The 23,952-nt window shown below is 43.4% G+C and overlaps 2 protein-coding genes across 5 annotated transcripts; one reads left to right on the plus strand and one right to left on the minus strand.

The window, feature by feature from the left end:
• Positions 1 to 33: 33 nt before the first annotated feature.
• On the minus strand, positions 34 to 13,513 carry LOC138210010 (excitatory amino acid transporter 1-like). 2 transcript variants are annotated; one of them, XM_069168901.1, is made up of 10 exons: positions 13,364 to 13,513; positions 11,916 to 12,055; positions 11,697 to 11,834; positions 9,843 to 10,047; positions 9,711 to 9,753; positions 8,593 to 8,873; positions 8,290 to 8,523; positions 4,296 to 4,490; positions 4,081 to 4,215; positions 34 to 2,120 (listed from the first exon to the last, which is right to left on the minus strand). In XM_069168901.1, exons 2-10 carry the CDS (start codon positions 12,052 to 12,054, stop codon positions 1,910 to 1,912), a joined length of 1,581 nt encoding a protein of 526 aa, XP_069025002.1. In that variant the 5' UTR covers position 12,055; positions 13,364 to 13,513; the 3' UTR covers positions 34 to 1,909. The 2 variants fall into 2 exon arrangements, with proteins under 2 accessions (XP_069025002.1, XP_069025001.1); XM_069168900.1 differs by having other exon boundaries at positions 11,916 to 12,058; positions 13,364 to 13,512.
• nadk2 (NAD kinase 2, mitochondrial) lies at positions 13,396 to 23,512 on the plus strand. 3 transcript variants are annotated; one of them, XM_069168904.1, is made up of 13 exons: positions 13,396 to 13,478; positions 16,628 to 16,922; positions 17,034 to 17,122; positions 17,786 to 17,874; positions 18,150 to 18,231; positions 18,385 to 18,468; positions 19,403 to 19,542; positions 19,708 to 19,801; positions 19,897 to 19,992; positions 21,405 to 21,460; positions 21,714 to 21,767; positions 21,912 to 22,035; positions 22,120 to 23,512. In XM_069168904.1, the coding sequence occupies exons 2-13, from the start codon at positions 16,701 to 16,703 to the stop codon at positions 22,256 to 22,258; spliced, it is 1,269 nt and encodes a 422-aa protein (XP_069025005.1). In that variant the 5' UTR covers positions 13,396 to 13,478; positions 16,628 to 16,700; the 3' UTR covers positions 22,259 to 23,512. The 3 variants fall into 3 exon arrangements, with proteins under 3 accessions (XP_069025005.1, XP_069025003.1, XP_069025006.1); XM_069168902.1 differs by lacking the exon at positions 13,396 to 13,478 and adding an exon at positions 16,165 to 16,320; XM_069168905.1 differs by lacking the exons at positions 13,396 to 13,478; positions 22,120 to 23,512 and having other exon boundaries at positions 16,165 to 16,922; positions 21,896 to 21,960.
• Positions 23,513 to 23,952: the final 440 nt, after the last annotated feature.

The raw sequence follows: 23,952 nt of genomic DNA on the forward strand, positions 1-23,952 counted from the left end.
GTGCAATCGACAAACAAAAAGCAGCTGCAAACAGAAGGAGACAGGAAAATTTATTTCACTGAAGTTATAATAAACAAAAACTAATACAACTGGTTTCACAAAAGGTTGTTGAATTTCAGTTAAGTCTTGAATATCTGTTTCACACCATGAAATCACAGACTAACGTGAATAAATCATTCAACATGTTTTCTCGTCTCATCTACAGGAAAGGAGCAGTTGGTAAAAAAAAAAAATGTCCATGAAGTCACAACACGTAAAGGGATGTACACACACACACACACACATGTTGGTAGTTGTAGATGTGTACCACTGAAGCATAAAAATCATACGATATCTCGTACTAACCACAGTATCAAGCAGCTAATGTGGGGAAAATACAGAATTACAACTTTGTTGATAAAATTTGAATTAAGTGAATCATGTCCTGGTGACAAAATGGTAAAAGTTACTGTAATTGTGGAGTGTATGTTTACTCAAAGAGCCCCTTTAAGTTTGTACATAAAATACTTTTGAATTTTAATTTGTGACAAAGCTTAAAAATCCTTAAAATGACTCGTCCTCCTTCAAACTCATTAAAACAAATTAAAAGAATCTATAAATATAGAAATATTTCATGTCTAACTGCTGAACACAGGATGTCTACACTTCACTGTAAAGTCCATTATCAGCATTTCCGATGTCACAAATCCTGCCCGTGTTAAAAATCGTATTGTCAATGAGCTCAGAAACTGTCATCAGGTGAACGTGAGAACAGCCTTCTAGTTTTAAACTCTGCACTTACATCATTCTGCTCAGTGAAGGTCAAATATTCAACAGGATGAACGAGAGCAGAAACATTTTTTTAAGTTGAGGGGGACTTTAAGATATCCGTAAAGACTTCAGAGGATCTTCCCTGTTTACCGAGCAGCAGACGTCCTGTTCCTGTTTAGATGCTCTGCTGCAGGTGTCTCCAACCCAAAGCTCGCAAACTACCAGCAGCCTGTGACTCGGTTCTGAGTAGCTAGGTTTGAACAATATGCAGTGTTTCCCACACACAGACTTGTGTATATTTGTCAATCATTTTCAGCATTTATTATTTATTGATTTATTAATCTCTTCGAGAGAACGACGCTATCAACGCAATGGATTAACCATCTCCCCTCCTCCCTCCACCTGTGTCTGCTCCGCACCATGTCAGTAAAGCAGAGGTGGAGCTCCGCCCACAGTGAGACACACACAGAGGTCAGAGGACAGAAACACAGCAGTGACTCACACTGAGCTGGAAACAAACGGTTGCTCAGAAATTAGGTAAATAACAAATACAATATTTTCAGCTGGACCGCAACAGAGGGGGCGGAGCTATAGAGAGAGTCTGACACTTACACTGCTGGTAAACTAACAGCCGCAACTTTTCAGATTAAAAGCATAAAGAAAAAAAGCATGCACATGCTGCTGAGTTTAAGTTGTTGAGATACAAACTGTGTGTGTTGAGTATCAGTTTGTTAATGTTCACATAAAAGAAGCTGATTCAGCTGGTTTGGGTGGAGCTCAGCTATGTGAATAAATGCTACTGAACACGAGTAGCTCTCAGAGGGAAAAAGGTTGGAGACTCCTGCTCAGCTGTTTTTCAAATCCTCCATCCAGAAACCTACTTTGATCTCAGGTTCTACATGAGTGAAGTTAAATTATCCATTAAAATAGTACGAAACAGAAACTACCGATCCTATTTGAAATACACGACGCATATATTAAAGATGTAATATTTGTCATTGGGGATGACAGAGGTTCATGAATCATTGATCACCTCTGGGATGTAATAATAAAGGAATGTTAACAAAGCCAGTAAAACTAAAGTGTCCAACAGAATGAAGTCCCTGCTCCTGAAAACAGAACCAGCTGTACGTGTTTGTTTTGTTCACTGATGTCAGAGCTACATATTCGATTCACTGTGGGCACGTTTGTCGTTTTCAAAATCACTATCCTGGGAGATGAGCTTGTACGGTTTCTTCCTCTCCTTCTCCTCCACCACCGAGTTTCCCATCTCCACGTCTTTGCTGCGGAGCTCGTGTCGGGACAGAAACTCCACGATGCCGGCGCCGATCGAATCCCCCAAAACGTTGGTGGTCGTACGCAGGCGGTCCCTGCAGCCCGGCAGAAAACACAGAACTCTGGGTAAATATCCAACATGTTCACTGCACAGTGGGACATTTTACACGCTTTTTTTCTGACCAATCTTTTTCTATTTGAACTGAAGAAACACGGTCAGCAATCCACCAGAGAACCAGAGTAATAAAACAAGACGGGATATATTTACAATGACGTAATTACAAAAGGACGGATCCACAGGAGGCACATCTGTAATCACCGGGAGTCACTATCATCAATGCAAGAGAACATGCATGCTCAGCAATCTGGACCTGCATACATGTATACACATATGTACACCACAGATCACCCAAACAACATGTTACATACGCTCACACATACAGAACATGTCTGCAGAGAATATGACGTTATGAACAGTGAATGGTGCTGATATGTAAAAGAAGCAGGTTGGAGAGCCCAAACAGCGAATTAAAAACCAAAACAAGACCAGAGTGTGTTTAAATTCAATTTGAAAAAAAAAAATAGATGAGTATAAACTCTAAACTACATTTGAAGTTTCCAATCTGTCCAAACTCAAATAGAAAAAGCGGATGGTTCACACAGAAAATCTATGCAATAGTTTCTAGATGGACATTCAGGGGTGATGTCACCATGGAGACAATATTGTCTCCAACAAAGGGCTGATTTTACATCCCACCTTGTATACAAAACTATGAAGTAGTCAATCCACCAATAGAAACTTCCGTCTCCATCGTATGTCCCGCCCACTACACCCAACTCAACTCAAGGGTTTCGATTCGTAGACAAAAAGGTTAATTTCATAAGCAAAACTCAGAATTCTTTGACCAAAACGGAGTAATGTTTTTTTAATGCAAATAATTCATTAATTATTATTATAATTATGAATAATAATTTATATATTTTTACTTACAAACTGGATTTTTGATTGCAGTGCAAGAAATTTACTCTCAAAACAGTTTTTTTGCTTGCATGATGAAGACACAAATGCTCAACGCCTGTGTAGGCAGCTGTTTCCAAAAACAACAACAACAACAACAACAAAAAAAAGCTCCACAAAAACAAATTATGCTTCTTGGAAGGCACAAAAGAGCAAAGTTAGCAACTAGCACGTTAGCATCGAGGGACAGTTACTGTAGCAGCTCATCATCTGAACAGAAACACACGTCCATTAGCTTTATGATGTCTCTGATTTTGTGTCTGCTGTGTGTCAGTAGCAGCTGATTTGACATTTTTAATGTTGGGTTTATTGACATAATTTCAGCTCCAGTTCTATAAATTATTGGGCTGTTTAATCCTGATACTTTATATGATCTTCCAAGGATTTGTATTTAAAATTGTATTTGATAAAGTAACTAGTAACTAACAGCTGTCAAATAAATGTTAAAAAATAGAGTAAGAAAGTATGATACATCTTTCTGCATTTATGTAGTAAAGTGAAGGAACAGAATTGAAAAAATGTAAAATGATTTAGTGACCTCAGCTCGCTGCATGAAACCGCCGTCAGCTTTCATACGTGAGACGCTGTCCTCTGCTCAGTGTGGAAAGTTCTGGTGAAGCGTGCCGCTGACAGACATTCATATCCTAGTTAAGGAGGAGGAGGGTTTCTTTCTTATTACCCCAGTTAGCTGAGTAATTTCTGGGAAGGGTATTCTAATTGAAATGATTAATTTGGGAAACCTAATTATGTTTCTATGTTAAAACTCATTGCAAAAATATTCAATACAAAAGGAAAGATGTAGCACAAGACTCCGGGGAGAGAGAAGTGTGTCACTAGGTGGTAGTAGATACGGAGCTGCTTTTGACCTTTAAAGTCCGATGATGTCCGTACCGTTACGGCAGCGCAGCCAACAAACAGCGTGTCACCGAGTGTTGGATGATTGTTCACGACACAGTCGGTTTCTGTGTTGGCTGCAGCCCCCCGACCCGGAGCAGGACGATGTGGACAGAGTTAATGGATGCAGAGAAGCTACTCACAGAAACCAATCAACGGCAATAATGAGAGTGATGTCATCAGTCGGAAGTCCAACGGAGGTCAGTACAATCACCATGGTGACCAGTCCCGCCTGAGGGATGCCAGCAGCTCCGATACTGGCCGCAGTCGCTGTAATACTTTATCAAAGAAGAAGAACCCAAATGAAACAGTGTGACTGCTGGGAATGTTTTATTTCTCTACTTGTATTGATTTCTACCTGATGGTGATAATCTGACCAAAGTTCATCTCCATGTTGTTGACCTGGGCGATGAAGATGGCCGCCAGCGCCTCGTACAGAGCCGTCCCATCCATATTGATGGTGGCGCCAACGGGCAGTACGAAACGTGTGATCCGCTTATCAATTTTGTTGTTCTCCTCCAGACATTTAAAGGTGACGGGCAGCGTGGCGGAGCTGGGGAAGAAAATTAGAAACAACGAAGAAATATACTTCAAGGCACCTTCAGACTGCAACAACAACAACAACAGCGGCTCAGTTTGTCTCAGTAATATTAGTGTAAAAAACCTCCATCTGTCAGGCTGTAAATATCAGCATCTGAACACCAGCTGAATCCTGGACACATGAAGGGTGTAAATGTGTGTTCCAGTGTGGCGTGTCCTACAGTGCAACGTGCGTTACGTCTGTTACATTGTGACGTCTGTTATATTGTGACGTGTTACATTGCGATGTTATATTGTGACGTGTGTTACATTGTGAAGTGTCTTATATTGTGACGTCTGTTATATTGTGACGTTATATTGTGACGTGGTACATTGTGACGTGGTACATTGTGAAGTGTCTTATATTGTGACGTCTGTTATATTGTGACGTTATATTGTGACGTGTTATATTGCGATGTGTGTTATATTGCGACGTGTGTTACATTGTGACGTCTGTTATATTGAAACGTGTGTTACATTGTGACGTCTGTTATATTGAAACGTGTGTTACATTGTGACGTCTGTTATATTGTGACGTGTGTTACATTGCGACGTGTTACATTGCGACGTGTTATATTGTGATGTCTGTTATATTGCGACGTGTTATATTGTGACGTGTTATATTGCAACGTGTTATATTGTGACGTGTTATATTGTGATGTCTGTTATATTGCGACGTGTTATATTGTGACGTGTTATATTGCAACGTGTTATATTGTGACGTGTTATATTGTGACGTGTGTAATATTGTGAAGTGTCTTATATTGTGACGTCTGTTATATTGTGACGTGTTATGTTGCGACGTCTCTAATATTGTGACGTGTGTTACATTGCGATGTGTTATATTGTTACGTGTTATATTGTTACGTGTTACATTGTGACGTTTTATATTGCGACGTGTTACATTGTGACGTGTGTAATATTGTGAAGTGTGATATTGCGACGTGTGTTATATTGTGACGTGTTATATTGCGACGTGTTATATTGCGACATCTGTTACATTGCAACGTGTGTTACATTGTGACGTGTTATATTGTGAAGTGTCTTATATTGTGACGTCTGTTGTATTGTGACGTGTTACATTGCGACGTGTTATATTGCGACGTGTTATATTGTGACATCTGTTATATTGTCACATGTTATATTGTGACGTGTTATATTGCAACGTCTGTTATATTGTGACGTGTTACATTGTGACATGTTACATTGTAACGTGTTACATTGCGACGTGCAATATTGTGAAGTGTCTTATAATGTGACGTCTGTTATATTGTGACATCTTATATTGAGACGTCTGTTATATTGCGATGTGTTATATTGCAACGTGTGTTACATTGTGACGTGTTATATTGCGACGTGTGTTATATTGCAATGTCTGTTACATTGCAACTTGTGTTACATTGTAACGTGTTATATTGTTACGTGTTACATTGTGACGTTTTATATTGCGACGCGTTACATTGTGACGTGCTACATTGTGACATCTGTTATATTGTCACGTTATATTGTGACGTGTTACATTGCGACGTGTTACATTGTGACGTGTTTAATATTGTGAAGTGTCTTATATTGTGACGTCTGTTATATTGTGAAGTGTTATATTGCGACATCTGTTACATTGCAACGTGTGTTACATTGTGACGTGTTACATTGCGATGTGTTGTATTGTGACGTGTGCAACATTGTGAACTGTCTTATATTGTGGCGTCTGTTACGTTGCAACGTGTGTTACATTGTGACGTGTTATATTGCGACGTGTTATATTGCGATGTCTGTTACATTGCAACGTGTTACATTGTGACGTGTTATATTGTTACGTGTGTAACATTGCGAACTGTCTTATATTGTGGCGTCTGTTACGTTGCAACGTGTTACATTGTGACGTTTTATATTGCGACGTGTTACATTGTGACGTGTTACATTGTGACATCTGTTATATTGTGACGTGTTACATTGTGACGTGTGTAATATTGTGAAGTGTCTTATATTGTGGTGTCTGTTATATTGCGACGTGTTACATTGCGACGTGTTATATTGTGACGTGTGTAATATTGTGAAGTGTCTTATATTGTGACGTCTGTTATATTGTGACGTGTTATATTGCAATGTCTCTAATATTGTGACGTGTTACATTGTGACGTGTTACATTGTGACGTTTCATATTGCGATGTGTGTTACATTGTGACGTGTGTAATATTGTGAAGTGTGTAATATTGTGATGTGTAATATTGTGAAGTGTGTTATATTGTGATGTGTTATATTGCGACGTGTTACATTGCGACGTGTGTAATATTGTGGTGTCTGATATTGTGATGTCTGTTATATTGTGACGTGTTATATTGTGACGTGTGTAACATTGTGAAGTGTTATATTGTGACATGTTACATATTGCGACGTGTGTTACATTGTGACATGTGTTATATTGTGATGTCTGTTGTGTTGTGACGTGTTATATTGTGACGTTTTATATTGCGACGTGTTACATTGCGAAGTGTTATATTGTGATGTGTGTTATATTGTGATGGCAGTTACATTGCGATGTGTTATTGTGACGTGTTACATTGTGACATTTTATATTGCGACGTGTGTTACATTGTGACGTGTGTTATATTGCGATGTGTTATATTGTGACGTCTGTTGTATTGTGACGTTTTATATTGCGACGTGTTACATTGTGACGTGTTATTTTTTTTTATTTCACTTTATTAATCCCCGAGGGGAAATTTCTTCGCTACAGCAGGGGGGCTCTCAGGGGGGAGCTGCTGCAACAGGCTGCCACTAGCGCGGCGCCAGGTAACCTGACCTGAGGTGCATGTTTTTGGATGATGGGAGGAAGCTGGAGAACCCGGAGAGAACCCACGCAAGCACAGGGAGAACATGCAAACTCCGCACAGAAAGGCCCAGGACCGGATTCGAACCTGGAACCTTTTTGCTGTGAGGCGACAATGCTAACCACTGCACCACCGTGCCACCCAAATATTATATTGTTATATTGTGATGTGTGACGTGTTATATTGCGACGTCTGTTTTATTGTGACGTGTTACATTGCGACGTGTGTTACATCGTGACGTGTTACATTGTGATGTTATATTGTTACGTGTTACATTGTGACGTGTTATATTGCGGCATGTGTTACATTGTTACATGTTACAGTGTGACGTGTTACATTGTGACGTCTGTTACATTGTTACGTGTTATATTACGACGTATGTTACAGTGCGACGTGTTACATTGTGACGTCTGTTACATTGTTACGTGTTATGTTACGACATATGTTACAGTGCGACGTGTTACATTGTGAAGTGTGTTACATTGTGACGCGTTACATTGTGACGTGTTACATTGTGACGTGTGTTACATTGTGACGTGTTATATTGCGTTGTGTGTTGCATTGGGACGTGTGATACATTGTGACGTGTTACATTGTGACGTGTGTTCTAGTACGACGTGTGTTACATACCGATGAGTGCGATGAGTGTTACAGTGCGACATGTCCTGGGCGGATGTTGGGCAAGGTGAATGAGGGGGGCGGGGCGGATAGTGGTTGGGGTGGATGATGTGGGCGGGGCAGATGAGGTGGGCGGGGTGGATGGTGGGCGTACCCAACGCTTGACTCTCCCCCACAGATTAGAGACAGGTTCGAAAGGTTTATCTCCCGTCAGCCTTAAAGACAATTAAATAAAATTGCAGTAAATCTCTGACAGCTGAAAGGGCCCTCATGGTCTGCCATGGCTTGTCAGTTTGTTTGGTTGGTAGATGTCATGTGACTCACCTGGAGGAGGTGCCCAGTGCCGTCACCAGAGCCTGCAGGATCCCGGCGATGAAGATGAAGGGGTTTTGCCGTGTGATGACAAAATAAAGAGTGGGCAGGATGAGGACGCCGTGGATCATCAGGCCGATGATGACCGTGATGGTGTACATGCCCAGCTGGCCACCCATCTCTGTCAGATCATCCATCTCCACAATCTTCCCTGCGATCAGGAACAGGATCCCAATCGGAGCGTACCTGAGAGAGGGAGTTACTGACGGTAGTGTTTGTTCACAACGACTAACAGACGAATCCCGGCCATCTTACCACATGATGATGGCGACCAGGCGCATGATGGCTTCGTTGAGGCTGTCGAAGAAGTCCTTGAGGACCTGGCCCTGCTCCTTCATGTTACCGATTATTAGGCCGAAGCACATGGAGAACACCACCAGCCCGAGGGCGTTGACCCCGTACACCTGACCCGGCACGGGGATCATCTCCTCCCGGGTGATCTCCATCACCTCCTGGGTGGCGTTGGTGGAGTTGAAGAGGGTTTCATTCACCGTCACCGTGAAATGGACCACTCGCTTCCCGTATTTGGTTTTGAACTGGAGGAACGAGAGGATCAGAGTTTCATCAACCGTATAATGCCTCTGGGGATCATTAATTAGTGATGATGAGGATATGATGCCATGTTGGGTTTACTTTTAGATGCACACTGAGGCCGGGTTTGGGTCCAGAAAGAAACACTGCGTACTGAGCCCGGTGTCATGTGATGTTCTGAATATTTATGCTTGTTCTGGTTCAATACGCTCTACAAACCAGCTGCTTCAGTATTATTTATCTAAAAGAGTCTTGTTGTCATCAATCACAAAAATTATCTTCAGCGGTGCAACTTGGTTTAAACCTTATTTATCAGACAGATTTCAGTTTTTTTAATCTTCCATGAACACTAGAGGGAGTCATGGAGTTCCACAGGGTTCTGTACTAAGACCTGTACTGTTCAAGTTATACATATTAGGAAACACTGCATATGTTTTTATTGCCATATAAAAGAATCCTGCCAGTCACAACTCGAGTGTGTCTAAAAAAACAAAGGTGATGATGATGTTGAATGTTCTTCTTGTGAATTCAGACAAAACTGAAGTTATTGTATTTCATCATATTTCTCCCATGTTACCTTTTTTAAATCGGCTTCCTGTAAAATAAATAATTCCTCTCTTGACATATAAAGACCTTAAAGACCAAACGTATCTCCAGTCTTAACGATTATCCTGACAGCACTCTTCTTTGGTGGTTCCAGAACAGGAGGCAGAGCCTTCATCCTGCAGAACCTCTCCTGCAGAACCAGCTCCCAGTTCTGGTACCGGAGTCAGACACCCTCTCTACTGTTAAAGGCTTCAAACCTTCTCGCCGCTTCATGAAGTACCACCGGTGCAGCTCACCTGCTCTGTGCAGGCTTGGACCAGGTTCGGTGGGAACATGTTTCTGAAACGAGAACAGTGATTTAGAGACGCCGTCTGTCGGCTCGTCAAAGCTGAACTCTGAAACCCTCGTCGTCGTCCCGTGAATGATACCTGATCAGGTCCAAGAAGGCGTCGGCAGGACTGACTTGCTCGATGTGCTGCTGCTTTCCGAACTCCTCTTTCGATCCTTTTCCCGGGTGGATGATGAGCACGATGATGATGCCGGTGAAGACTGCGATGAAGGTGGTGGTCATGTAGTAGATGACGGCTCTCATGCCCATCTTTCCGGAGGCTTTGCTGTCCAAAGCTGCCATTCCTGACGGACACGGAGACAGAAAGGCTGCTGATTACTTCAACAAATAACAATATTCTTTATAAACAACCAGACCGGTGTCTTCCCAAGATGTCGAACACTCTTAGATACACGCCGATGCTTCAATAACTACATGGTTCGGTTGAGGGAAAGATCATCGACTTCAATCATCGGGAACACAGCCAGAGTCATAAAGAGCCTTCAGCCACAACAAGAACGAAGAGTCCTGAAACAGTTCTTCATCGTGGAGTCAGTCTGGATCACATGAAGACACAGAGGAGCTGTGGACATGTTTACAAGATGCTGAACAACTTACCTGCCGAGTACCTTGAAACACAGAGAGCCAGTGAACCCGGTGATGCCGGGTGACACCGAATTTTATATTGAGGTCAAAGGTTCAGGGAGGTGGTAGAGAGACTCGGATGCCTGAATTACTCCAATAAAAGATAACCAGCCACATGAAATATTAGATCTTTGATAGAATTTCAGAAATAGTGAGGTAATAGTAAGTAAACTACAATTGCAGCGGTTTATTTTAGTGTAAACAGCTGATTAATGAAGCTAATGAAGGCAAAGATTACATTTTTGTAGATATAAATCAACATAATCTGCAGCTTTAATCCAAAGTGACATGAAAATGTGGTCTGTAATCTCACAGCACACGTTAATGTCGGGATGTAAATGCATGCAGTACACACACTGGGTGTGTGGAAATGAAGTCTGATCTGGAGCACAGAAATCTGCCCTGCAAGTTCAAAGGTCATCTGACTGATTAAAAGCTACAGGGAGGAACAGTCATGGTGGTTTGGGGCTGCAGCCTGTCTACAGCTGGATACACCTGGACAGGTTACATCACAGGGCCAACACACAGAGGGACACTCAGATTCACATCTGCAGCCGGATCAGAACCACCTGTTCACCGAACCACAGCGAAGGAGTGAATGGATTATCTTTATACATTTTTAATTGAATCTTTAATTAATTCAGCAACTGGAAACAATGAATCCCACTGATGATTTACACTTTTCTCCATTATAATGACTACGGCCACTAGAGGTCACAATAACTGTAAATGTCCTAAAATGCTTGTGCAGACGGGCCATGGAGCTGTTAAAGAAGAGGATGTTCTGCATCAAGAGGCGACAACATGAAATTAACACAAAAAGCTGATGAAAAGAGAACATACAGTCTCTTGTTCCAACCCGGTATCACGGCAAGGCGTGAAATAGACATGCCGGTCCACAACAGCAAAAACGTGACATAGCTACACTTTGCGCTTCCAGGCGTGAAAGTTACACGTTTTGAAACAAAACATGTGGTTGAGGTTACGAAACAAAAACAACTCAAGAAAAACGTTGGTTCAAACTAAAAAATGTCCTCGTACTCTGTTGACCTCTGTTGAGATGATCCCGCGTCACATGACATTTACTTGCATGTAAGTTTCACGCTTACAAAACGTGTAATTTTGACACCTAAAAAAAAAAAAAAAAAGGCCAAAAAAAAAGGCCAAAAGCATTGCTATCTCATGTTCTGCTGTCGTGGACCAGCGTGTCTATTTCACGCTTTGCGATGACACCAGGTTGCCATGACAACGGGTAGCCCGTATCACATGAATATAGAAGACTGAGCTGGAGGAAGGAAATGCGCTGCACCTGTTACTAGACTGGAGATCAGTAGCGGCAGGACGAGCATCTGCAGCATCCTCATGAGCAGCTCTCCGGGGAAGGAGAAGTACTTCACCTCGCGATAGGTCATTTTATAGGGCCGCAGCGCGAATCCCAGGATAATCCCTGCAGAGAGAAGCAGAGAGTCACGGCTCCGTCACCTCGCCGGTCTGAAGCAGGCGGATACGCTTCATCCTGCGTACGCACCGACTACAACCGCTCCCACGGTGAACAGCACGAAGGCGTTCTTCTTCAGGAAGGCCTGCACGTCCTCTTTGGAGATCTCCTCCACTTTCCTCTTGGCCTTCATGGTTCGTATGTGGATGCTTTCTCTGAAGCGCTGCATCCTGCTGAACACACACAAAGTTCAGATGAAGCTTTAATTCAGAGTGTCTGTCTGTCATCTCGTAGCGGGACCTCGTCTCCAAACCTCAACTTTAACGCCTTCATCCTTTTGTTCAGTGTTTCTTGTAAAGTTGAGTTTTATCAAATTTATTTTTCTTTTTGAATGTTGAGTATCGACACGTCAAAAACTAGAAGCAGCGTCGTATTATTCCATCAAACACTCTGTGACGAAGGTTCGGGTGTTCAGTGTATGAAATAGTAGAAATATTGAAATATGCCTTTATTATTCTACAGGTGAACTTAATGTTCAGCGACCAACAGTTAAAAACACACAAAAAAACAGAGAAGCATGGAAACATTTATATTTAAGACGTTGTACCAGATCATTTTTTGCATTTATGCTTAAAGAAATGTAAATATATTCAGTCATCAGAACTGAACGACTATCAGCTGATCATCTTCTGTCAGAGGATGTTTCTGGCAATAATCAATAAAGAGTCATGAGGTTCAAAAGAAGCTCTCGTCCAAATCCAGCTGTGAGAACCACAGCTGGCCGTTTTATTGTCATCTCAACATATTAATGGCAAAAATGATAGAATAAAATTCTTTACAATTACATTAACAGATATGTTCACAATCTGAAAACAACAGCCAGGTTCCCGTCTGAAATATGACCAGGTTCAGTTTGTATTAAAAGATTTCATCCCATAATGCTGCTGATAGAAGTGCTGGGAGATCAAATCCACTCTCGCTGCTCTGAACGTATTCAAAGTTTATCATTTTTGGAAAGTTTGTCCTTCGTTTGACAAACTGATGAAGTCTCCTGTTTTCTTCAAATAGACTTTAAAATGTCATCCCTGATCAGCACCAAACTGCCTTTTAAAAGGAAACGGTGAAGATCTACAAAGACTCTGATTCATGTATTAAACATCTTCTCCATAACATGCTATAAGTGCTCTGAAGGCTCAGTTCACTTTAACAAAATAACAGCAGTGAGTGAGGGTTTTGGTATTAATGTTCTGCTTTCACATATTATCCTACAAATGTGACTTTTCAGTAACGCCATTAAATTTTAATTCATCTTAATTAGACTGGAGTGAAATGACGATTATAAACCAGACAAATAAAAGCAAAATGATCTGGTGCTCCGTATTTGTGATTTAGGTGAGATGGTGCTTTAATATCCAGATTCTCAATTTGTTTTTACCTTTTTATCTCAGAGTTCAGATCTCATTGTCAATTAAAGTAAGTACAACTCCTGTATGTTTTAATATTAAGGAATTAAAAAAAGCAGGTGGTCCCTCTCTTACCTGTTTGTGCTCTTCAGCCGGCAGCGGTGACGTTGGACTCGGCGGGTCGAGGAGCACGCGAGGAGGTTCCTGGAGGACGGAGGGACGGAGGATCTGAAGTGAAGCGCTCCGAGAGGTGAGAGGGAAACAGAAGGATGTCATCAGAGGGATGCGAGGGAGTCATCCAGACAGGACTCAGAGGGAGGAGGGAGGGAGGACAGAAAATGGTCCTCCCATAATAACACTGTTAGCCCTGTGACACAGATTCAGCTGAAGTCCAGGTGGATGGAAAACTTTGTGGACTTCTGAAAATCACTCAAGGAGGATTTGAAATGATCCAAAGTTTTATCATCTCCTCTCTCTTAACTTTACGGATTTAACACCGAGTTATGTTTTAAGGATAATGATGTAGATTTGTTGCTGACATAGAAAACAATAACCAGGTTTGTGTGATACACATCGTCTCCCTGGGGACGTGTTATAGTTTGAGATAATTCCACCGAGTAAACGACGCACCACAATTAGCTGAACAAAGTGGAGCTGTAATAAGTGACCTGACTGTAAGGAAACATATTCCCCGGTGGAGGTGAATATAATTAGTGAAGAATACCCCTCGAATCAGGTCACATTACAAACAGGGTTCCTGCTCACACTAGTGAATGAAGGATTTCTGGAGGTGTTTGGTGCTGATTGATTTTTTACTTCTTCCGCTTTCTGCTCGTCTTTATTTTAAAGTATGTTGAAGATGAGTTTTCTGTTCATTCAAAGAATTTATAATCAAAACTCAGGTGGTCCGCCGAGTCGTGTTTGGATTCTTTCCTTCTGTAAAAGGAAACTAAATTCATATTTTTAAACGGGATCAAATGACAGTTACTTTAAAGTGAAAGCGTTCATTCAATTTGAAAAAGATTATTCACATCTGATTCAACCAGTCGAGGGCTGAAACCACAGACTGGATATCAAAGAGTTCGTAGCTTCAGGTCTGTAAAATGGTTCTGATCCAGAAGTGTCTTCAGCTGCAATACCAGCGAGTGCCACTAGAGGTCGGCTCCAAAAAGCCTCCGGCTCCATAGACTCCCATTCAACTTCTCTCATCAAATCCAAAGTGAATAAAATGTGTCCATCAGTTATCTCGGTGTTGTTAGCTAAAGTCACTCCTTCTTATTAGTTTTCTGGAGGTCCATCTGAAAATAATCCCTCATTCATTAGAAAAGAAGATTCAAGAAGACCTGTTTTTGGGGGCGTGTCTGTTTGATTGACAGGCCTGTGGTGCAGTCAGGTTACAGCTATCGGTGGGCGGGACGTAGTATCGTCAGGTTTCCAATCAGATCGGTCAGATCCACCGCTGGCTCCTCCCCCAGCTCATCCAAATATGGTCACTTCCTGCTCCAAACCTCTCCGAACTAGCAAAGATGGTGACGGACAGAATCTGAACTGGAGGATTGATAACGTTCACAAACCAACGATGACATCACTGATGGTTGATGGTTGGTTGAGACTAATAAAGTCAGACTTTGGTGAAGTCTCATATACAGTCAATGGTTTAACCTTAAAGATGTCAGATGGACCTTTTACATTTTCATGTACACTTTCATTCACCCCAGAACTGATCCTGAATCAGTGTTTCTACTGGCAGCAGGAAATAAAAAAACAACTTGTTTAGATTTGGGGAAAGCTCAGCGTTTAAATTAGTTAGACTTTATTGTCACTTTTACATGAATCAACACATGATGAAGATAATGGGATGGTCCTCTAAAGGATATGTTGACTTATGGTTTCTATTGATCCATCCTCGTCCTCTGCGGCCCTCATACAGTGATCACTGAGGGCCCTGAAGGCACCGTCACAATGAACCCCAACTCCAGCTGTGATGAGCTGTTGGCACCAACAACCTGTGAGGCGTCTTTTAATGGACACAATGTTGAAGTTGCTCTGTGGCTCTTTGGTCACATGACTTCTGTGACTGATCCTCTGATTTTGTGTTTGATGTGAAGATGATCATCATCAGATTCATGTCATAATCAAACTCCTAGTAGTAAATCCAGCCTCAGTCCAGGCAACTGTGTAGATCACCTCACGAGGTTTTCTTCTGTTTAAAGTGATTCAAAACGACATAAACTGTTCGTTATTAAGAATCAGTGCTGTTTCTTTGATGTTCAATATATTTTATAGCACTGACTGCTCCTCCAGCGGACGTACCTGCTCCCTTATTTCTTATGATATCAGTATCGAAGGGAACACGCCCCTTTTCCTCAGCTTACCACAGATACTCCTGAATTTTAAGGCCGCCTAGTTAATAGTTATTTTAGTGCCAGTAAAAGACATCTCTCTAAACAGGTATTTCAAGATGAACCTGAGCAAAAAGCAATGGAAACCGTGTTCAGAGTCTGATTCATAGTTTCATGAGGACTCCTGTATTTATCCTGGGAATGATTACTGTTTAGTAACTTGGGACAAAAAAAAAAGTCAATTTCAATATGTATAGTTTTTAGTATGTTTAGGTGCATTAAAAAAAAAAAATCAGTGTTTCTCCTTCAGGTTTTGAAACATCACTTACAAAAAATTAAATAAAATATTTGAATGAACAAATATAAACAAATAATCGAGATTTGTAAGACTTTATTGTGTGTTGAGTGGAGGTCTCGTGGCCTCAGATGTCCGAGTTTATTTATACCCGGAGATGCGATGAACCGGATCCTGGTTTTATTTTCAGCGGCCCTGAACGCATCAGCGTCACGCGCAGCACAGCGGCAGCCAATCAGGTTGACGCTACGTATCTCACGTACAGCTCGAGGACGTGCCAGACTGCACGGTACGTGCCGCCGCTGGTCGTTTGTTGTCGCGTGTTCTTCACCTGTTCAGGTGTGTTAACCGTCGTTTTAAAGGCGGGAGCACGTGCGGAGCGTGTCGCGGCTGTAGCGCGGTCTCTGGGGAGAGTCAACCCAGCTCCGAGTGGGAGATATGCGGGCGTACGAGTGGTGAGCATGCCGCTAGCTACTTTTAGCTCGTGAAGCGAAACTGGTAACGTAACGCCAGCTGTTAACCAGACCAAATACGGAGGACTAGTTAAGCAGCTGACTAGCTGGTGGTGCTGTTCGGTTACCAGGCGGAGAGAAAACAATCCAGTCCGAAAGTAATAGCCCGGAGATAAAGGCGGGTCACCGGGTGACAGGAGAGCGCGGTGACCTTCCCTGACAGCTGTGTGCGTGTGTGTGTGTGAGACTTGTTGAATGGGCTCCACCTGCCCAGAGCTCTGACGGGTCCGTTATGTCATCTCCGTGACAGCAGCACCGGACCGGACCGTCACTCCTCACCGGGACGTGGACTCTAGTTCTCGGTTGTGTGTCCACTAACAATAATGTCTCGTCGCGTGGTGGTGACCGTGTTGGGTCGCGGTGTGAGCCTCCTGTACGGAAGCCCGGTTCGCCCCGTCCACACCACCGCGTGGAAGCCGTCCTCGCCGCAGTGGACCGGGTTCAAACCGGACCGAGTGGCCGTGGTCACGAAGACCACCCGGTATGAGTTTGAGCAGCAGCGGTACCGGTACGCCGGGCTCTCTGAAGAGGACCTGAAACTGCTGGTAAGAGCCCCCCCCCCCCCCCCCCCCCCCCCATGTCCCCCATGTCCCACCCCCCCACCCCCCCCACCCACCTGTCACCTACCTGTCCAGACTGTCTGCTCTGTGTTGCAGCTCGCCCTGAAAGGCTCCAGCTACAGCGGCCTGCTGGAGAGACACAACATCCACACCAACAATGTGGAGCACGTGGTGAAGAGCCTGAGGTGAGACCAGGCCCTTCAGACAGGAGGACAGACAGGCTGGAGGACAGACAGACAGACAGACAGGCTGGAGGACAGACAGACAGGAGAACAGACAGACAGACAGACAGGCTGGAGGACAGACAGGCTGGAGGACAGACAGACAGGAGAACAGACAGACAGACAGGCTGGAGGACAGACAGACAGGTTGGAGGACAGACAGACAGACAGGCTGGAGGACAGACAGACAGACAGGCTGGAGAACAGACAGACAGACAGACAGGCTGGAGGACAGACAGGCTGGAGAACAGACAGACAGACAGGCTGGAGGACAGACAGACAGGAAGACAGACAGACAGGCTGGAGAACAGACAGACAGACAGGCTGGAGGACAGACAGACAGGAAGACAGACAGACAGGCTGGAGAACAGACAGACAGACAGACAGGCTGGAGGACAGACAGACAGGAGAACAGACAGACAGACAGGCTGGAGGACAGACAGACAGGCTGGAGGATAGACAGACAGACAGGCTGGAGAACAGACAGACAGACAGGCTGGAGGACAGACAGGCTGGAGAACAGACAGACAGACAGGCTGGAGGACAGACAGGCTGGAGAACAGACAGACAGACAGGCTGGAGGACAGACAGGGTTTGGTGTTTTCAGGACAGTTTGTGTGTTTGCAGGCGAGAAGGCATCGAGGTGCGGGTGGTGAAGAGGGGCGAGTACGATGAGGAGGTGGTGCGATGGGCGGACGCCATCATCTCCGCTGGAGGTACGAACACTCAGTTCAGTTGGTTTTTGAAGCCTCTGACATCGAATCATTAAAAATATAAAGTTCGTTAAACTAGTTCAACTTTGGGCGTCAATCACTGAAAAGAACTCTGATTTAAAGAATCTTCCTCGACCTTCAACGTTTGTGACGCAGAGAATGGACAGGACTTAACCTTATTCACCCTTTGGGGTGGGGGTGGGGGGTGGGGGTGGCACAACATGAACAAAGGCTTCAGACCACAATACAAGTTCTCTAACTGCAGTTTGTTTTGTTAGGTGACGGGACAATGCTGCTTGTTGCCAGTAAGGTTTTAAGCAAGGACAAACCGGTTGTTGGAGTAAACACGGACCCGGAGAGGTAAACGTCACACTGGGAACCTTTTCTCTGTTGTACCGAAGCTCAACGAGGACGTTGGTCACCCGGATTCATTGATTCACACCGTCCTGTGATTGATCCACGTTTATCAGCGCGTTCAGATGAGCTCACTACAGTTTTCCCGCTCTGCCAAAGGTCAGAAGGTCACCTGTGCCTCCCCGTGCGCTACACCCGGGCCTTCCCCGAGGCTCTGGAGAAACTCTGCCGTGGTGAGTTCAGGTGCGTATTTACCCACCGGTATTCTTCAGTGTCGTCCTGCCTTCTGTCTGGTGACCCATCTTATCGATCATCTTATTTTAAGATTAGAAAAAGACTTTATTAATCCTGCAGTGGGGAAATGTAGCTTCAGAATACAGGCAGGAGAAAGAAAAGTGCTCACGAAGACAGAATTACAATAAAAACAAATAGAACAAGAAAAAGGTTTTAGGAAACTTTAAAAAAACAAAACAATGTTTAAATACACACACACACACGAGCCATATACACAAAAACATAAATACACCTTGATAGGTAAAGAAAAACAGATGATTATTATTACACGTAGGTGATAAAAAAATATTTTTAATTGTAAATTTCGAGCATATATTTTATATTGCACAGAGATCAGTGATTTGTATTTTTGCGGCGAATCCCAATTTACAGGTAAAGTTACCTCGTAAGCTGTAATGTGAAGAGAAATATCCCATAATTCCTCACTCCCGCTGAACTCCTTGGACCTGTTTGTCTCAGCCTGAAGTTGAAGATGAGTCTGAACCTGTGAAATCTGCAGGAAGTCACTTTGCTGTTCTCAGTGTTTCCTGTAGAGTCACCTGCCGCCACTAGAGGGCGCAGTGGTGCTCCGTCAGCCTGGAAACATGAAAACTAAGTTTGGTTGAGGTGGATGTGAACTTAAAATATCTTTGATTATGTCTGCGGTTAGACAACTTCCATATTAATGATTGATAGATTTAAATGAAGTATTTGATATTGTACTGATGCCAGTTTATTGTTAATCCAACACAGGAAAATACCTTTTTAATAAATTATTGAGTTAACTGAGTATGTAAAAATCCTGCTTGAATTAGTGGTGGGAAAAAGGACAGAAGGCGGGGCTCTGCTCAGACGGCCGCTCGGTCCCCTCACTTCCTGCTTTCACTTCCTGGTCTGCGTTCAGGTGGTTGTGGCGTCAGAGGATCCGTCTTCACCTGGAGGGAACCGGGATCAACCCGACCCCCGTGAACCTGCACGAGTTGCAGCTGAGTCTGGAGCAGCACAGCCAGGCTCACCGCATCACCACCATGGACAACCGGCGGAGTACGCCATAGCATAAGCCCCGCCCCCGTCCGTCAGTCTGTCTGTATCGTCCTGTCTTCCCTCCCGTTTCCCTCTCTGATCGTTTTGTACAAGATGGAATATGCTAGATTAATATCAGCCTCTGATTATGAATGTGATCATTATTATTGTTCCTCCATGTTTCAGGGGCGGGAACGTTACCGGAGAGCTTCTCCAAGCCCCGCCTCCTCCCCATCAGAAGCCTGAACGAGATCTTCATCGGAGAGTCTCTGTCCTCCAGGTACGACCTTTTGTCTGTCCAGCTCTCATCAGGGGACGTGAGTGTCAGTTCTTCTCATCACATGTCCTCCTGCTCCTCCTCTTCCTCCTCCTCAGGGCCTCCTACTACGAGATCTCTGTGGACGACGGGCCGTGGGAGAAACAGAAGAGTTCAGGACTCAGCATCTGCACGGGGACGGGATCCAAAGCCTGGTGAGTCTCAGATGAATCACCAAACAGCTGATTTCACACTAATAACAACACAAATATGAGTATTAGAACCCATTTAATCAGAACCTCCAGGACCTCACTGGCTTTTTTTGTGACTGTTGTGATCATAAATGTTTGATTTTGGAGTTTTAAGCGAGTTTTTTTTTTTTTTTTTACATAAAATTGCAGGAATTCAAAAAAATTGCAAGTTAAGAAAGAAAAGTGAGATTTTTTTTTAACCACTAGCTGATAAAGGAATAAATATATAACCAGAAAATAATTTTAGTTCAAATCTTTTTTTTTACTTATTTATTGAACTTGGAGAACCGTGGAGATAAAAGGTCCTAAAAGCTCCTAAAAGGTCCTAAAATCTCCTAAAAGGTCCTAAAAGCTGCATATGTTCCCAGAATAGACCGTCTGTGACTGGAATATAGAAACAAGGACTACATCAGCCTTTCAAAATAAGAGCTTTAGATGCTGTTTAATTCATGTTCATTCAACACATAGACCTGCTGGATGAAACAAACAAAGAGACGTCTCTGACAACTGGACGTGTGGAGAAAACTCATTTAACATCCAGTAATATGGAATCACTTCCTTTGATCACAAACATTTAATCATCATTTTAATGTGAAGAACACATTTCCCACAAACCCCGTCACTTCCTGTTTCTCCGGTGAACAGAGTTTTATTTGGAGATGAAAACAGAAGCAGAGATTTCTGATAAAATGAGGAGTTATTATTAATAAAGTTAGTTTTGTTTGAAAAGATTTACTTTATGTTTTAATACTTTCAGCTCAGATTCTGATGACGATGTTTTTTGAGGAAAATCGCAGGAAAATTGTAAAGCTCCCACAAATATTGTGGAGTTTGCTTGAATTTGCGTTAATTATTGCGATTTCCTGGAGGGACTGTATTTCTAACAATAGATGTTAATATTAAACTAATTAATAATTTAATTAATTAAACTAGTGCCTCATCCTCAGGTTCTGTGTCTTCAGAGTTAAGACTGACTGAATGAATCGTAGTTCACATCTTTATCAAAGCAACGGTGTTCAGATATTCGTTTGAAAGACTGATTTACTAAGACCTCTAATAAAAGGCAGTTTTCACGTTTATTTTGCACCTGTTTACTAAAAGTAATTGATATCGGTTTAAATTTTTGAATTTTGTGTGTTAAAGTGATTCCAGCCATGAAAAGTAAAAGTAAATCTGATCCCATTGAATCAAAAGCCAATCAGCACATCTGCAGCAAAGAAATCTAAATATAAGAAGAAGAAACGCTGTCTGGGCGATTATTAAGTCAAGAAGATCAATAAATTAAATTAAGAGAAGATGGAAAGAAAGAAAAATAAAAAAAGAAGTTTTTATATTGTTATGATGTTATTGTAAAGACGCGTCTCTGCTCTCCACAGGTCGTACAACATCAACAAACTGGCCGAACAAGCCGTCGAGGACGTTCTGAAAATAGGTACGTAAAATATCTGAAGTCATAAAGTGAACCAGATGTTCTACCTGAAGTCATAGTGAACCAGATGTTCTGCCTGAAGTCATAGTGAACCAGATGTTCTGCCTGAAGTCATAAAGTGAACCAGATGTTCTACCTGAAGTCATAAAGTGAACCAGATGTTCTACCCGAAGTCATAGTGAACCAGATGTTCTACCTGAAGTCATAGTGAACCAGATGTTCCACCTGAATCACTGATAAATGTTTGTTCTTTCAGGAAAGTCCCAGACTGGTCTGGAGATCCCCCTGAACCCAGGAGTCATAGAGAAGGGTGAGCTGCTCCTCCCCTCCCTCCTCTTCTTCTTCCTTCACCTCTTCCTCCTCTTCCTTCTCGTCTTCTTCCTGCTCCTCCTCATCTTCCTCCCCTTCCCTTTCCTCCTCCTCCTGGTTCTGATCCAGTTGTCTGTGTGTCCAGTCACCGATGAGTACAACAGGTCTCTGGTGTTCAGCCCGGACGACAGCTGCCTGTTCTACAGCATCAGGGAGCCCATCGTTAACCGGGTCTTCTCCAGCAGCCGGCAGAGAGGCTTCGCCAGCAGGTCGGTTCCGATCCGCCGAGCCAGTCGGTCAGACTTCACGCCGCCGGGAAGCCGCTCACGAGTTCTGCTCCTCTGCTCCTTCAGGGTGTGCATCCGGTCCCGCTGCTGGGACGCCTGCATGGTGGTGGACGGAGGGACGTCCTTCGAGTTCAACGACGGCGCCATCGCCACCATTAGCATGAGTGAGGAGGACCAGCTCCGCACGGTGCTGCTGGAGAACTGAGGCGGGTCCAGAGAACTGAGGCGGGTCCAGAGAACTGAGGCGGGTCCGGAGAACACGGCGGGAAACAGAGCTGTTGTTACTTTTCTTTTCTTCTTCATTTTTTTTTACATTTAGATTTTTTTCTCTTGCATTTTGATCTCTGAGCTTCTGGACCTCCTGTAGACACTTGGATGGAGGTCCAGCAGGAGGCAGGCTCGGTACCAACAGGCACACTGATGACTTTTGTTGGAGCAGTGACTTTGTGTCATCTGTCATGCACTTATTAGCCTTGATAGTGGTCCCGGTTTGTTTGGAGGTCCGGGACCGTGTTCACAAAGAGTCACATGTCCTAACTGGCACTAAAAAGTCAGACTGAGATCCAACCAACCATCAACCATCAGTGATGTCATCAACCATCAGTGATGTCGTCGTTGGTTTGTGAATGTTATGAATCCTCCAGTTCAGATTCTGTCCGTCACCATCTTTGCTAGTTCAGAGCGGTTTGGAGCAGGAAGTGACCATATTTGGACGAGCTGTGACCTGTGGCGCGTCACGGTGAGCGGACGTCTCTCATTGTCCGTCACGTGACTTCCCGCCCGAACAGAGACCAACGTAAGGACCAATTTACGCCAGATTGAAACAGACCTTTGGATTGTGAGGTGGTTTCACAGCAGCAACATCACTGCTTCATGTTGTTGAAGCTTTTTTCATGTCGGTGAATGTCGGTGCCATCACTTCCTGCTCACATATTTATTAGGAGGCTCAAACAGCTGTTCACTCTATCGAGGACTATTTCCAGCGGCGGATGGATCCACACAGTGAGTGATGGAGAAATACAGCCGGCCTTCACACACAATCAGAATCAGTTTGTGTGATGATTGGTCAACTCTGAGGAATGAAACCCGACTCCTCCTCAGACTCCAGCGTCTGCGGTGAACTGAAGGAACATCAGCGTGTTTGTGGAGAAAAGATATTTTTGGAAACAGCGTATATATTTTTTCTGGCTGTTAAAGGGTGTAAAAGATGAAGATGGAGCTGAAAACTGCCAAACTGAAGTGGGTCGGACGGAACCGACGGTCTGTTGACCTTGATTGATTTAAAATGATTGATTAATTAATCAAATCAAGTAATTTCACTCCATCACCCCCACCTGCACTCTGGGGATGAACTTTACAAACCAATCAGGAAGTTGTGGATGCGCAGCGTGCCGAAAGGGTCGCCGCGGCAACAGGGTGACTTTTTTTTTAAGCAGATAAAAGTGTTGTGAAACAGAAACGTGTTCGTGTGATTCTTCCGGCTCTGATGTCGGGCAGCAGACTGACTCTGGGTCAGCTCACCTGTTCACAGCAGGTTTTAACAGGATTATTTTGGGATGTAACGTTGATAATAAGGTTAGTTAATGATGATTAACCTCCATGGAGTCATGATGTAAACAGAAATCATTTCCACTCCAGACTTCAGATTTAATACTCGATGTTTCCGTAGAAAACGGATTACTCAGATATTCTTAGAAGGGACAGATGTGATGTCGGTCCACAGCTGGCTGGTGATAGTCTACATGTTAATGTGAGTGACAGCTGTCATTTTCCTGCTGAGGACACCGGTTACCATTAAACATGCTGGTTATGTCTTCATAAAAAAAAAGATCCTTTCATCAGCTCCTGTTACAAACACTTTCTGGAGCTTTCAACATGTGATCGATCAGCTGATCGAGT

The sequence above is a fragment of the Embiotoca jacksoni genome, unplaced genomic scaffold, assembly GCF_022577435.1.
Source record: "Embiotoca jacksoni isolate LCO1_2020_lvr unplaced genomic scaffold, fEmbJac1.0.p SCAF_42, whole genome shotgun sequence".
Taxonomy (NCBI): domain Eukaryota; kingdom Metazoa; phylum Chordata; class Actinopteri; family Embiotocidae; genus Embiotoca; species Embiotoca jacksoni.